General features: G+C 39.2%; 5 protein-coding genes across 7 annotated transcripts in view; 3 read left to right on the top strand and 2 right to left on the bottom strand.

Moving 5' to 3' along the window:
• Positions 1-95: 95 nt before the first annotated feature.
• Positions 96-1790, top strand: LOC117570807 (uncharacterized). Its single transcript, XM_034252662.2, has 2 exons — positions 96-964; positions 1029-1790. The coding sequence occupies exons 1-2, from the start codon at positions 646-648 to the stop codon at positions 1436-1438; spliced, it is 729 nt and encodes a 242-aa protein (XP_034108553.1). The 5' UTR covers positions 96-645; the 3' UTR covers positions 1439-1790.
• Positions 1791-3532: 1742 nt separating this feature from the next.
• LOC117569701 (uncharacterized) lies at positions 3533-4340 on the top strand. The gene has a single exon (XM_034250963.2). It carries the CDS (start codon positions 3844-3846, stop codon positions 4057-4059), a length of 216 nt encoding a protein of 71 aa, XP_034106854.1. The 5' UTR covers positions 3533-3843; the 3' UTR covers positions 4060-4340.
• Positions 4341-4837: 497 nt separating this feature from the next.
• Positions 4838-7653, bottom strand: LOC117569700 (COP9 signalosome complex subunit 3). Its single transcript, XM_034250962.2, has 8 exons — positions 7453-7653; positions 7073-7321; positions 6745-7010; positions 5866-6060; positions 5494-5802; positions 5253-5435; positions 5121-5188; positions 4838-5053 (listed from the first exon to the last, which is right to left on the bottom strand). The coding sequence occupies exons 1-8, from the start codon at positions 7505-7507 to the stop codon at positions 5038-5040; spliced, it is 1341 nt and encodes a 446-aa protein (XP_034106853.1). The 5' UTR covers positions 7508-7653; the 3' UTR covers positions 4838-5037.
• Positions 7654-8177: 524 nt separating this feature from the next.
• LOC117568460 (zinc finger protein 337) lies at positions 8178-10173 on the top strand. The gene is made up of 3 exons (XM_034249136.2): positions 8178-8559; positions 8619-9165; positions 9222-10173. The coding sequence occupies exons 1-3, from the start codon at positions 8291-8293 to the stop codon at positions 9363-9365; spliced, it is 960 nt and encodes a 319-aa protein (XP_034105027.1). The 5' UTR covers positions 8178-8290; the 3' UTR covers positions 9366-10173.
• Positions 10174-10310: 137 nt separating this feature from the next.
• LOC117567866 (uncharacterized) overlaps positions 10311-14186 on the bottom strand; it is a 53212-nt gene continuing 49336 nt past the window's right edge. For 2 of the 3 annotated variants that reach the window (XM_034248131.2, XM_052005768.1), the window contains 6 exons: positions 13091-13357; positions 12844-13027; positions 12581-12787; positions 12319-12520; positions 12029-12122; positions 10311-10399 (listed from right to left, as the gene is read on the bottom strand). In XM_034248131.2, coding sequence (XP_034104022.1) covers positions 10361-10399; positions 12029-12122; positions 12319-12520; positions 12581-12787; positions 12844-13027; positions 13091-13357 — 993 coding nt within the window. In that variant the 3' untranslated portion in view covers positions 10311-10360. Of the gene's footprint in view, positions 10400-11805; positions 12123-12318; positions 12521-12580; positions 12788-12843; positions 13028-13090; positions 13358-14186 lie in introns of those variants that run through there. The other variant, XM_052005767.1, reaches the window with a different exon arrangement.

Below are 14186 nucleotides of genomic sequence, written 5' to 3'. Positions count from 1 at the left end.
ACAACATGAAAAGAAAACAAAAGAAGAATGCAAACTTGATGCTTGACAATTGCGCTTGTGCGAAAGTGTTATACTGCGACACGCACAAACATGCAAGCTTAGGAATTCGTTTTGTTTTTGTTTTCTGTTTGAGGTGTGCTAGCCACGCCCCCACGCCACAGAGCGTTGAGTGCACCCGCCGGCGGGTTAGACTAGAAGAAGAGAACGAGAGAGAGAAAGAGAGCGAGTGAGCGTGAGCGTGCATAGCGACAAAAGCTAAATGCTATGAAATTGTGTACATTAAGCCAAGGCAAGAGAAATTCGCCCCGAAAAAAGAAAAACACGTGTGTGACGCATGAGAGACAAAGAAGAGAAAGTGTTAGAGAAAGAGAGAGAATACAATTTAAAATAAATAATATTATCAATGTAAAATCGTATGTACTATATAAAACAAAACAAAAATGAAAAGCTAACAAAAAAACAAAAAACGAGCAAAAAACAAATACCAGTAATAAATACATTTACATAGATGTTGCAAAACAAAGATCGAATGGAATATGGAACATGGAACATGGAACATGGAAGAGAACAAAATTTGTGTGACATTTGAAACATTTTTCACAACTCGTTCGTTCTGAAAACAAATCCCAGCAGCCTTCTGTTCTAATGTTGCTGGACGCCATCATTTGGTTACCCACACTTTTCACGTACATTGTGTTTCTGTTGATCCTCATCATATTGTTCTTCATCGTTGCCTATGTCAGTCACAAGATCTACATCTCCATCTATGACAATCTGCCGCTGCCAGCTGCCCCGCTCTCCCGCTCCTCCATCGCAAGTCGTTCCCGCTCGACGATCGCTTTACGCTCCCGCACCACGATCAATGCTCGCGAATCGTCGCGTGGCGATCACATGAGTCTCAGCGCCAGCTCTCGCTCCATTTGGATACAGAATCGTTCGGCCATCTACGAAGCATCAACGGTGGGTAAGTAATGGGAGATGCATAAGAGATCTTAGCTGCGATCGTAACTCTGAGATTCTGAGATCAGTGCGCGTTACACTGACGTTGGAGCCGTGCTATTTGGTCAGCGTCGGACTTGATATTCTGCCGCACTCGGAGCATCGTGCCGTCAGCTTCTTGTGCAACTGCCAGGATAAGGTGGCTAAATGTGCGGCGACTGCCGAACGTGAGATCGACTCGTTGCGCATATTGCGCTACTACGATCAGCTGTCGAAGGTGCCGCGTCTGAAGTTGTTGTTGCGCTGCTGCGAACGCAAGAACATGCATCTGGTGCTCGACGATGTCATCAAGGATGTCATGGAGAATCGGGGCATAGACAATACGACGGCATGTCGAGCGCCCACACGACGCACGAGGCTGACCGAAGTGCGTAGCTCTGAGACTAGCGCGAGGCACGACATAGAAAGACAGAATGAGATGGAGCGAGGTGGACCATAAACCCAAGAGAGAGAACAAAGAGAGCGGAAAGAGAGAGAGAGTGTTGCTTACATATTTAATTTTTGTAGTTTGTAGAACTTGTTTTTATTGGCTTTTATTCAGGTTATGCAGATGAGCAAAACTATGCTTCTACTATGTATTATAACAGTAGCTACAAGGCCACTCGGGCGACTCTTGACTTCATCACTGGGTCGACTTGGGACTTGTGCACTCCCCCCAGAGAATCAGAGAGCAAGAGAAGCGTCGCCACACCTGTAATAAAGGCACATATAAGCTACGCTTCTTTACTTTATTTTGCTTATCTCGATGGCGGGCCCATAAAAAAAAATAAAACGAAACGTAATGAACTTTATCAGTCGAGTCGCTGTTTCATTAGATAGCGACGCACTTTAACGATTGCCAAATCTCAACGTTGGCGATGATGATGTTGAGTTGATAATAAAAGGCGATAGCGCCGGCAATCGGTCGGTATTTGGGGCCCCCCAACTTGCAATTGAGAGCGCGACAGATCGTAACAATAACGAGTCACAAATAGTCTGACGATATTCCAATTTAATTGCCAGCCATGCGCAGCGTGTGTTTCTCTCGATTTTATTCATTTCAATTAATAAAGCAAAAAAAAAAAAAACTAAATGAATTGGCTGGATTCATAAATGTGTTTGGCATTCATAATATTTAATACCCTGTAAATAGTTCAGAGCAAAAAGCGAGTCGTGTCAGCTGGGAACTAGATTTTAGAAAATATTTTAATAAATAAGTTTGCAGCTTTGTGTCATTTTAAGGCAATTCAAAATTTTATTCGGTTTTGTTTTTGTTGTAAATGTGCCCATATTTCATACATCAATCATAATTAGTATAACAAACGTGACCGTATTTAGTTTTAAGTGTCCTTCACTTTGCTGTGTGGTCACACCTTTGATATAATTAGCATAACGAACGTGACCGCATTTAGTATAAAATATCCTTCAGTTTGTTTTGTGGTCACACTTGATCTTTGCTGTATTTTTGTCTGTCTGTGGTTCGATCGATTCGCAGCGCGTCACGCAAAATAAAAGTTTATTATATATATTTAAAACTAAATCGATGTAGAGTAGTTTCTTTAGAAACGGATATTATCAATCATATAGTATAATAATAATGCGCCGCATTTCCGCTGGACTTACATAAAGCACTGAAGCTGATATCGGAAAGTTTTTGCCATGCAGCTGTGCTTTTTTTCAAAGTCCTCCCACAATGACAATGCTGTATTTATAAATAACCGAATATAGACGGAAAATCTGATATTAATATGTATACCCTGTAAAGCTGTAAAGATAAAGCGAGCATATTGTGGCTGTCAATGCCAGAAGTCGCTCTATAACGAGATGAATATGATTAAACATTTGAGTATTAATAATAAAAATGATATATCCATTAATCCATCAACGATCGAAATAAAAATACACCTTTAAAGGGTCTCTGCTAGTCTATCAAGACTTAATAGAAATACAAAACGAGTTCCGAGCTGGAAAACTGAGCAACATTGCATAATTAAAGAGTCTGAAGTTTAGACTATAAATAGCCTCGCTTTAAATAGACCTAATGAACTTTAAATGCTTTGCAGGGTGTGTGTTAGTCGCTGCACACTTTGCTCACACTCGATTTATTCTATATTTTATTTTGTTTGCTTCGAGTGAAAAGCTGTCACGACAGGCCTGAATGCTATGGGTATACTAGACGTATGCTTGTTTTTTTTTTCTACACACAGATATATAACAACTTCGACCTGACCCTGGCTAATGTAATAATGCTTCAGCTTGAGCGCTATAGCTTTGAGCTACAGTCGAGCGCCAGTCTGAAGCGCAGTGCAAACAAAAACGCAGCGAATTTTCAACTAGCTTATCAAAAACAGCGTAACACAACATTGCGTATACGTAACGGCAGTCAGCAGAGTTCTATATGCTAACTGGCTCTCGCTCGCTTGCTTGCTGGCTGACTGTCTGCTAGCTGGCTGGCTGGCTGCTTGGCTGCTTTCGACTGTCTAGTAGCTGGCTCGCCTCAGTTAACACACAGGTGTCAATGCATACGGTACGACAACTCGACGCGCGCTCGCTACAACAACAGCAACAAAAGCAACAGCAAGAGCAAGAGAAACATTTAATACTACAACAAACGGATATATACGACAACGAGTAAACTTTATATATAAACGACACATTTTAATTAACATACGCGTCGCCGCTTCAGTTCGACGCACTCATTCTTTGACTTTAGTCTTTCGAACGAAGAACGAAACAACTTCCTCAGTTCTCCAAAATTAAGAAAAAACACTTCTCTCTCTCACATAAACGTCACTCTCTCTTACAAATCGTGTAGAGAATTGTTATATATACGCACAGACAACAATTTGAAATCAATTTCGAATCATGTTGGATCCCATCTCGGATACACCGCTGGTGCTGGCGTATGTCTTCATGTCGCTGTTGGTGCTCATTGTCTGCTTTATCATCTTTAATGTCGTCCACAAGCTGTATCAGGGCATGTCCGACGATGGCGCTGTTATCGGAGCTCGCGTGGGCGTGTCAGTGAGCAGCAGCAGCAGTCCATCGATGCTGGAAGTGGATGCCTTGAAAACCGGTTAAACAACGAATAGTTGAATAGAAGACGACGACAACGACGGCGGCAGCTGTTTCTCGCAACGAGAATCGGAATCTCGCAGAGCAGAGAACGGAAGAGAGAGAGAGGCGACCGCATTGCGTTGCGCCGGTTTTAACAAGAACAAAACACAAACATTGTACATAGCCACAACACACAACAATAGCAATTAGAATTAGACTAACTCTTAACTACGTTTAAAACCTAGTACTTATCAATTACTATATTAACAATTTTACATGTATATAAATGCGAAAAAGAAGCATCATCACGCTGTCTTAGTCACTTACTTAAGGTGGGCGGCTTTTTAGCCTGCGGTGTCTAGTCCAACTTAATTAGCCATATCACTTAGGGTTAGACAAACACACAAAAGCATTAACATTGCCGTCGTCATGACCGCTCGACATTGATATTGTCAACAAATAATAAAAAGAAAAACAACAATAATATATATATGTGGAGAAACAACTGGAAATTAGTTACGACAAGTGCCTTAATTATTGCGCTACGTTCATTTTCAAGTACAAAGCGATTGAACTAGTCAGTCACTCGGGCAGTTGGCCATTTAGTTGTTTAGTGTGTTGGGCCACAAAAGTCGCCTGATCGAGTTAATGCCTCTGTTATCATAATTGAACTTGTTATCTCTCGTACTCGCACTCGCAGAACACTGTGTGTGTGGTAGGAATGTGGCATGCAATCAATAATTGGTCGCATTGATTAGAGGGACGTCATGCGTTGAGCCGGACGAGCTTAGTCGTAAAATGATTCATTGATTTATACATAGGTTTATTTAAAATAGCATGTTCATCTATAAATTTGCAATTAGGCGCGTTCTTTCCGTTCTCTCTTCAGTTGTGTTACGTTTTCTGCCTGCTGCTGTTGATGTTGTTTGTGGTGTTCTTGCCTGTTGTTGTTGCCTGCTTGCGGCGCCCTTGCAGCATCATGATGAGTGCGGAGTGGGCGCATCAATCCGTCGGATCACTGTCAATGGAAAGATGGGCTTGATTCTCGATTTCTTGTTTAATGTTCTTGTTTGCTTGTTTCTTACCCTGAATAGGTCTTGGGGTGCTGTGACGCCAAGTCATCGTCCTGACTGCCTAGCGCCTTTTTCACATACTGAGAGAATAAAAGAAACATTTTAGAATACTCATATAATTCGCAGATTATACAACATGTTTACCATGGGATTCAATATGATCTCCTCCTCCATTTTGTTGATCTGTTTAACCAAATCGAGCACTTGCGTTATGTTCGTTTGCACATTGAGGAACATGTCCGGTAAGTTGTATTGCTCTGGATCATCCTTGAACAGCACCATGCCATCCTTTTGATTAATACTGGCAAAGATCTCACCCGATTTGATCTGCAATTTAAAAGCAATATTAATCTTGTTAATCACAAAGAAAATGCTTCACTCTTACCATATTGAGGATGTAGCGTTCCGCTTCAGCGGCACTGGGCAGCTGGACACGACTGGCGACATCGCTGAGCGAGAGCGTGAGAAATGTTTTCGTCAGTCGCTGTATGTTGCGCTTGTAGAGCGATGTGGCCACCTGTTTGGCCAGTCCCATGTTATTATCACGCGTAAATGCTTCACTGTATTTGAGTATAAGGATGCGCAGCTCCTCGCTGGACGAATTGTCATACACATTGACCAGGTCATGATAATGATTTGCCAGCGGCTTCATGAAGCGCCCAATAACTTGTGCGTTCTTTGGTATATACGCAATCTACATTAGAGAATAATTGAGTTATTGATTTGAGGTATTTGTTGTTTGGAAGGAAGATCTTACCTTGCCCTCGACAATGAGTGAAACCATGAGAAACTTTTTGTATGCCTCCAGCATAATGTGAGACATGGCCATGGCGGGCGTGGTGATGCACACCTCAAAGAAGTACAAAGCACGCTCATAGTTTTTAACCGCCGTATAGATCATGCCGCCATAATAATAGTACAGCAAAAAGTACTTTGCATCATTGTTGGCATCCTTAAAAAGTAAAAAGGAAACATTATGATTGGTTAGTTTCAAACATAACATTAAGACTCGTGTAATATTAATCTCATATTCTAACAAAGAAAGCATCATAGCTACGAAATCTGCAACACTTTGATAAATTATTAAGTACATAAAGATTGTTTTTAGAATGAAGAATGCGGCTAGTGTAAGACTTGACTGTAAGATATTGATTCAGTTTTCTAATGCTGCCTTTGGCATTTAAAATTGGATAAGATAGTTTTCAGAATGATCTATTATGGACATTATTAGAAGACAAAAGTTTCGGGTAGCTTCAATCAACTTAAATGTATATTAATAGTCAATTGGTTTTAGAATTCGTTTTGATGATTAAGGATGCAGAGAATGAAGGAACCCCTTTCATTCTATGCATCGTTAATTATCATATCGAATAAGATGGTATGAGAGATTATATGAGATGGTAATCAAGAGAGTCTTTGGCACACACAAAATTCTAAAAACGAAAGCATCGACTAAATGATGAACTTAATTGTATGTTAAAAGATTGCGAGTTTAAGAAACTAAGACTAAAGACTGTGTTGTTTCTTAGGAATGTGTGCTCCACTAGGAATTATACCAATATGCGGGCTCTAAATGACCTTTGTCAACCAATAAGTTTGTGTATTCGTAGTCTTAAAAAGTTATTTAGCTAGTTACCAGCGTATGTTGAGGCTGCTGTTGCTGTTGATTTTTGCATTCGGCGGCAACGGTGGAGATGTCTGTGATGTCCGTATCCAAAAATGGCAGCACCACGTTAAAGTGTTTCGCTTTGAGGCTAAGCTGGCAGAGATCGGCGTGTATGGGCGTTAATTGTGTGTCCAATTGTCTGATTTGCTCAATGGCTCGCGATAGCACCTTGATGCCCAAAATGCTTAGGTTCTTTTGCACCAGAAAGTCCGTAAACAAATGGCACGTCTCATAAACTAAAAATGTTTATGTGGCTCGTTAGATAGAACCCTTTAAATAATAAATTTGAACTACTCACATGGGCAGACGGCAAAGCGCAACTGCTCGGCATTGCTGCGTTGCACAAAGTCGCGCATCAGTTGTATGATTTGCGTCGGTTCCGGATTCGAGGAGGCGACACTATGCAGCTTGCCAAGCAGCACATAGAGAACGCCGAGTGTGTGCTGTTGCATGTCCAGCGTTTCGAGCACATTGTCCAATATGCTCCAGTTGCGCACGAGCAGCGACAGCGATTCGGGCAACTCATCGGCCAGCTCTCGATAGCTGCCTGCAACAAGAATAATAATTGCGAATTTGTATTGCCAATTAATTTACTCCATTCCTCTCTCTCACTCTTTCGCACTCACACACAAGAGGAGACCGGAGGAGAGAAAGAACCCGGCGTTGCAAAAAGCTTACCTGCAGCACTTAGTGTGCGCACCTGATTCACATAGTTTTCTAGTGCGCTGCCCATTGTTGCAAATGTGTTTAAGAGTCCGAGACTACAGCGGTATATTCAATATTTTATCGCTAAGAACTAATAAATTAAATAAAATATAAAATCTTTTATACGCGTTTGCGTTTTTCCTGTTCACAGTGTGACCGTTCGACGTTATTAGCGAAATATTTTGCACACTTCGGTTTTGCACAAGGTGGCAACCTTATTCGTGCCGTTGGACGTTAGCGATGAGAGTTCTTAAAACGTTTAAATTAAATGCTAAATTCTTTTAAAATTTATTATTTAAAATTAAATTATTTTTATATTTATTATGACAGTTGTACACTATTTATATCACAGGTTGTATTTGGTTGTTAAAGCTGTGATAGTTTGCCAAATTGCAGCTGTTCGTTAAGGGCTGCACTAAGCATTATGTTAACCTCAAGGCGCTGTTAATAAACAGCTGATTATGTAGTGTCCTTTAAAATTGCATTCGTTTTCGTATTTTATTGCGTTATTATTGAATTGAAATATTACTTATTTTAATAAATAATAGTTTGGCACTTACAATATTTTAAGTTTTTGGTTAGTTTTCCAAATAGCAGATGGTTTCTGCTATGTTAGTCACAAGCAACTGTTAAAATTGAACACTGCTAAGCAACAGGGTGTTCGCTAGGAGCTGTTAAATTTAAAACAAACTGCACACTGCTGGCAGTTAACTGAAGAGGCGCTGTTAAAATCAGCTGTAAAGGCAGTGTTCAAAATTTGGAATTGGCGTCTGTGTGTTTTGTTTACTTAATTTCATAATTTATTTACAATATGGAATTGCCGGCACGCATTGTTTATGTGTGCAGTCTGTGTCTACGACAATATGATTTGCTGGAGGATCTGCGGGGCCACATGATGTTCTTCCATGGCTATAAACCGTTGCCCACAACAGGAGTTAAGCAGTCAAATGTCAAGCAAACAGAGACACAGCTGTCCAAAAGAGTCTCAATGCCGCCACCATCGCCATCGCCACCTGCGGAGCTACAACCCATGCCCTTCAAGGACTTTCGCTTAGCGCTGCGCGTGAACATGCGAGTGCCGTAAGTATTTTGCTTCTTTTTAATCCAAAGGGAACTGTAATTGATGGTTCTCTTTTTAGCTGTGCTGAGATCAGTGGCTGCGTCTACAAATTCGAGGATGCCAACAAACAGACGCTGCATGCCAAGTGCCACAAAGGCGAGACTTACAGCTGCAGCGAGTGCGGACAGGAGCAAGCAAACTGGCGACGCTGCTCGGCGCATCTGTGGAAGGAGCATCAAATCGATGTGGATTTGTTGCAATGTCCCGTGGCAGGTTGCGACTACAAGTCGCCGCTATCAGCCCTCGTCTGGCGGCATATGCGGGTACATAAGAAATGGCGGACCAGAGTTTTGCGACGCGAATTGTGGCGACGTCGCATCCAGAAGCAGCAGCAACAACAACAGCAATTGCTGCTGGACGAGGCAACCAACAGCCAGGCGCCATTGCAGCCTGCAGCTGAGGTGAAGAAGAACAAATACTATGCGGAAAAGACTTGTGAGATTTGCCAGCAAAAGTTTGTCAATGGCAAAACGCTGTCGAAACATGTGAAGACAGTGCACAACAAAATCAAACCCTTCATATGCAACGTGTGTGGCAAGAAGACGGCGCGCAAAGCAAGCTTAATCGTAAGTGCAACATCATATAGAAGAGTGAATTGTCCATTTAATGATTTCCATTCCAGATACACATGCGACAGCATACAGGAGAGAAGCCTCTAAAGTGTGAGCACTGCAAATTTGCCACTCGAGATCCCAGCTCACTGTTCAAGCATCGTCAGCGGCATTTAAAGGATGCGGCAGCCACAACTGTGCCACCAACTAGTTAGGATTAAGATTAAGTTTAGTTAAGGACTCTAGTTTGAATTTTAAATGTTCATTTATTGAGTTTACGTTTACCATTTAATGTTAATATCATTTTAGAATCTGATATGATTTTGGTTTTTTGTTTTTCTTTTTTACAACATTTTGAAATTTAGCTTATGTTGGTTTACGTTTTTATTTTTTTGGATTTGTTTGGTTTATTAATTGTTTTTATGTTTAAACTAGTTTTCTTTTGTTTATTTTGTAATTGTAATTTTAAAAATCTAACCTCATCGTCTTGTGGTCTGAGCCTCTTTCTCCAGGTTCTCTGTGTACGCTTTCCAGTATTTCAGTTAGCCTCAGTCCATTTTTGTGAGATCGGCGCACACAATATATAATTTATATATATATATATGCGTGTATGTATGTATGTATATCGTAATATATAATTGCCTAATTGTTTATAATGTCAACTCAACATAAATAGTTTTAATATGTTTTCTTTTTGTTTTGGTAATTAATTAATTTAATTATTTAGTTGATCGTTTGAAGTGATCTGATTCGGCGACTCCGATCTGAAGAGTCTTAAGAGTTAAGTATGTATTAAGTATTGTGGTACTTTAGCTGTGTTTACTACTCGATTAATCATTCCAAATCAATAAATGTGTATATATTGTTCATTTTGTTTTTTTGTTTTGCAATAATTTTTATTGTCTGCGTTTGATTTGAATATCAAAACATTTTTGTCGCTCTCAAGTACATATTTAGAGATAAAAAATGATGCTATGTTTGAAATAAAAGTCTCCAGTGTAAAATTGTTGAAATACAATTAATAATCTCTATTTGTTTATTTACAATTGTTTTGGAAAATGAAAAACAAAATATTGATAGAGAATTTGTCACTGTTGTCATTGCCTCGTCACTCTTCAGGAGAAGTGAGTCCCTGATCTTTGATCTCTGAGTTGTCTCTCTCTCTCTCTCTCTCTCTGTCTTTGTGCTGTGTTTGTTGTTGCGCCCCATTTCAAGCCTTGGTCTCAACGACGACGACATTTCGCGCTCTCTTCGATATTTTTTGAGTGGAATACAAAATAGAGAAATTATGCAATTTTAATTAGCTGACACATCTGCCCAGACATAGCCAACATATTACCATGCAATAATAAATCTTATTTATTTTTTTATTTTGGTTGTTTTTTTAGGGTGTGAAGAGGGGGAGAGCTAGATGAACTAGTGAGCGATGCCGATGTGGGCGAATTGTGCACATTATATTGATTTATAGTGGAGACAACAACAACAAGTTTAGTACAACAAATGAGCGTGACATTTGAGACAATGAAACTGCACTGCGATCAGTAGTTGAATTATATATACTAAAAAAAAGATTACGAGTTGGAATTATGCTGATATATATATATATATAGTAAATGCGTGTTGTGATTACGGCTACGTTCTATGAAACAACTAACGAATATTTCAGCTAGCTTTTTTCTTTTTCTTTTTTGTTTTCATATATGTATATATTGACATATGCTCTCGACTATCCAGCAGATCGATTTGATTCGATTTGATTCGATTCAACTAATTTATTATGTTTACGATGCATCCATCAAATCTTAAAATGTAAAACATTCTTTTCTTTTTTCACTTACTTTCTAGATTTTATTTTGTTGGGAGATTATTTCTGTATATTATTAAATTGTTTTTTCTTTTTTGTTTTACTTATTACTCTTTTCTTGTATTTAGATTAGTTCACTTTTTATTTTGTGCGCCGCATAATAAATGCTGTAGGGGGAGGAGTTCACGCCCCCCCCCAAAAATACTTGGAACAGAACGAAAAACAAAAAAGTAGAAAGAGGACTACGATAAGAGAAAGAGTTTTCTTCTCCTTAGTCAGCTTTCGATTGGCTAGTTACGTTAATTTTCTTCACTTAGAGGCTATTAGGAAACAGTTGTATCTACATAGGTCTATGAGCGTCATCATCAGTAATTGTTTTAATCCGTTTACGTTATACCGTTATGTATAAAAAAAACCTAATGGAAGTTATGATTAGAATATCATCTCTTTTTGATTGATTTGAACTAAACACTACACATTACACATTTATCTGTCTGTATACTTATGTACAGTGTGTGGAATAAGTATTCCGACCGTATAACAACTGAGCATGTGAAATTATATAGAAAAAACACACACATACATCATATGCTATATGAAAAAATCATTTTCAGGCCTAGAAAAATTGCTTATAAAAATTGCGATCGACTCGCGGGGGATTTGCCTCATCAAGATCTACCAAATATCTGTATATATAATATATAGATTTATATATAAGTATATGTTAAAAAAACCAGAGTTTTAAATACGAAATGAAAATCTTTCCTCAATTTCGTTTGCGGTTCTTTTTCTCCTTCCTTAAATGCATTTTAAAAACAGGTGAACGAGTTTGATTTCGGTTTTGATTTGGATTTGGTTTTGGTTGTGGTTTTTGATGCCTTTTCTTGTTGCGTTTCGCTTCGATATCTGTTTGATTTTCTGTTTCAGTTTCTGTATCATTTTTTTAGTGGTTTCAGTTTTCAGTTTCAGTTCCGGGGCACAATTCTGTACGTTAGGGGCCGTCGAGCATCAGACCGTGGTCACACGATCGATCTCAACATAACGCACAGAATTGTCGCTTTGTCAGCAAATCACCTCCTTTTCATCCAACACCGCCGTATCCATGGAACTGAGCGATTTGAGTCGCGTCTGCAGCACCGAAGAACCGCGAAGTTTCCGTTTGATTTTCCTGTAGAACAAAACGTGATTAGCAAAAGGGTTGATGAAGGTTTAAACTAAAATTTAAATGTATATCTTATTTTATGTCAAGTTTTGAGCTAAGCTCCTTGACAAACATTTTCATATTCTGTTTAGAAATATGTTAAGTTCTGCTAAGAATATCCGAATGCACTCTCTCTCCCATCTCCAGTTGGTAGCGAACTTACTTGTAAGCAAAGGCGGCGAATGCACAACACGAGAGCACAAAGATGAGACAGAGTGTGGCAAGTATTTCGGCGGGTAGTTTCATCAGAGCGGAGCACTGCAGGAAGGCCTCATCATCGCCGGAAGGACAATGCCGGATGCCGTCACACCAAATGCTCGCATTCACACAGGCGCCCAGCTCGGCGCACTTGAACTGACAATCCTCTGTAATACAATAAACCGGATTACAAAAAGGAATACAAGTTGCAGTCCAGACAAACTCACCAGCTATGCTGAGCGTGGGTCGTGGCACCAACTCCATCCAGTTGAAGGTGAATTCGCCATTCGTGGGACGCAGAAACTCAACGCTGATGGCCTTGGAGCGATTGATAAGCGCAAAGTTGGGACGTTCATTCCAGCCGGAGCTAAAGATCTCCACAAACTCGTACGCACTCGAATCGGGACTCAAAGGACAGGCGACAATGGTGAGACCTGAAAGTGGAGTGTTTGTTTAATAAAAGTTCAGTTGCAACTGCTTTAAAACTTACCTTCCGATGTGGTGAGCACAACGCGTGATTTGGTCTCACACAACCAACTGTTGGTTTGCAAATAAGTCGCATTCAGAGTCTTCTTCGGATTGTGTCTGCTCAGAAAGATAGCCTTGAGGCGCACATACAGAAACTTGTTGCCATTGGAGGGTTCTATCAACCAGGGTCGAGAGCGACATTCAATCTGTAGTAAGGATGGAAAAACACTTTAAATTGCTGCAATTTAAATCATATAGACTTCACTTACATCTCCAAAAGTCATGTCAATGGTGCCACTCGGTCCGAACTTGCGTCTGCCATCTTTGCAGCTGGTTGGCGCCTTCACGAACTCAAACATTCCCTCGAAGTTGGCCGTATCGGGATCATCCAGCGTCGTCATGTTGTGCGCTATGAAGTGCACCTCCACATCGCGTCCCGTTGAAGTGTATTCCACAGGCAAATGCGTCTGATTCGAAGAGTTGCAAACGCAACCGCGATGCAACAATATGGAATCCGGATAAGGACGTTCAAAGATCTATAAGGGAAAGACAATTAGTAAAGAAATTAATAGGATAAGATAGTAACTAAATGTATAAGGTTGTTCTACGCTACTTCTACTGAAATAATTAATTCTTTTCTGACTCTATTTCCGTTATCGCTTTGCTCTGATCAAATCATTTTCGCTATAATCTTAACTCTCCTCGATATTTACATTAATTTATTAATTCAAAGATCTATAAGGGAGATACGATAATAATTAGGTTACTTTTATTAAAATACTTAATTCTGTCGTGACTTAATTTGCAATTAATCTTTTATCGCTTTGCTCTGATCAAACTTTTCGTTCTGGAATCATTTCTTCCTCAATATTTACATTAATTTCTTGATTAAAACTTCTATAAGGTAAATAAGATAGTTCTAGGTTACTTCTACTGAAATACTTAATTCTTTCCTCATTTAAATTGCAATCAATCTTTTATGGCTTTACTATGATGAAATCTTTATCGTTACTCGCAATAGTTAAATTAATTTATTTAATATAATAATATATTTACGTTTAACCAATTAAGTGCTAAGTAATTAGAATGAGTTAAACCAAAAAAGAATTCTAGGTTGTTTCTGGATTCTATATCCATGATTTCTTTAAATTATCCCTACTGATCCAAGCTAATTTTCTCTTAATGTTTCTTACATCAATTTCCTGATACAATAACAATTTTACTTTTATATAAAACTTCTTTCTTTAACGGAATAGTTAGCCTTGTCATCAACGATTCATATTATTATATATTAAATATAAAATGTTGAAGACCTGTTTTTCAAGGTGTATTATCATCATATTTTATATTGTCTTCTTCCAAACG

The sequence above is a fragment of the Drosophila albomicans genome, chromosome 3 (assembly GCF_009650485.2).
Source record: "Drosophila albomicans strain 15112-1751.03 chromosome 3, ASM965048v2, whole genome shotgun sequence".
NCBI lineage: Eukaryota > Metazoa > Arthropoda > Insecta > Diptera > Drosophilidae > Drosophila > Drosophila albomicans.
This window is presented reverse-complemented; position numbering and strand designations above follow the sequence as displayed.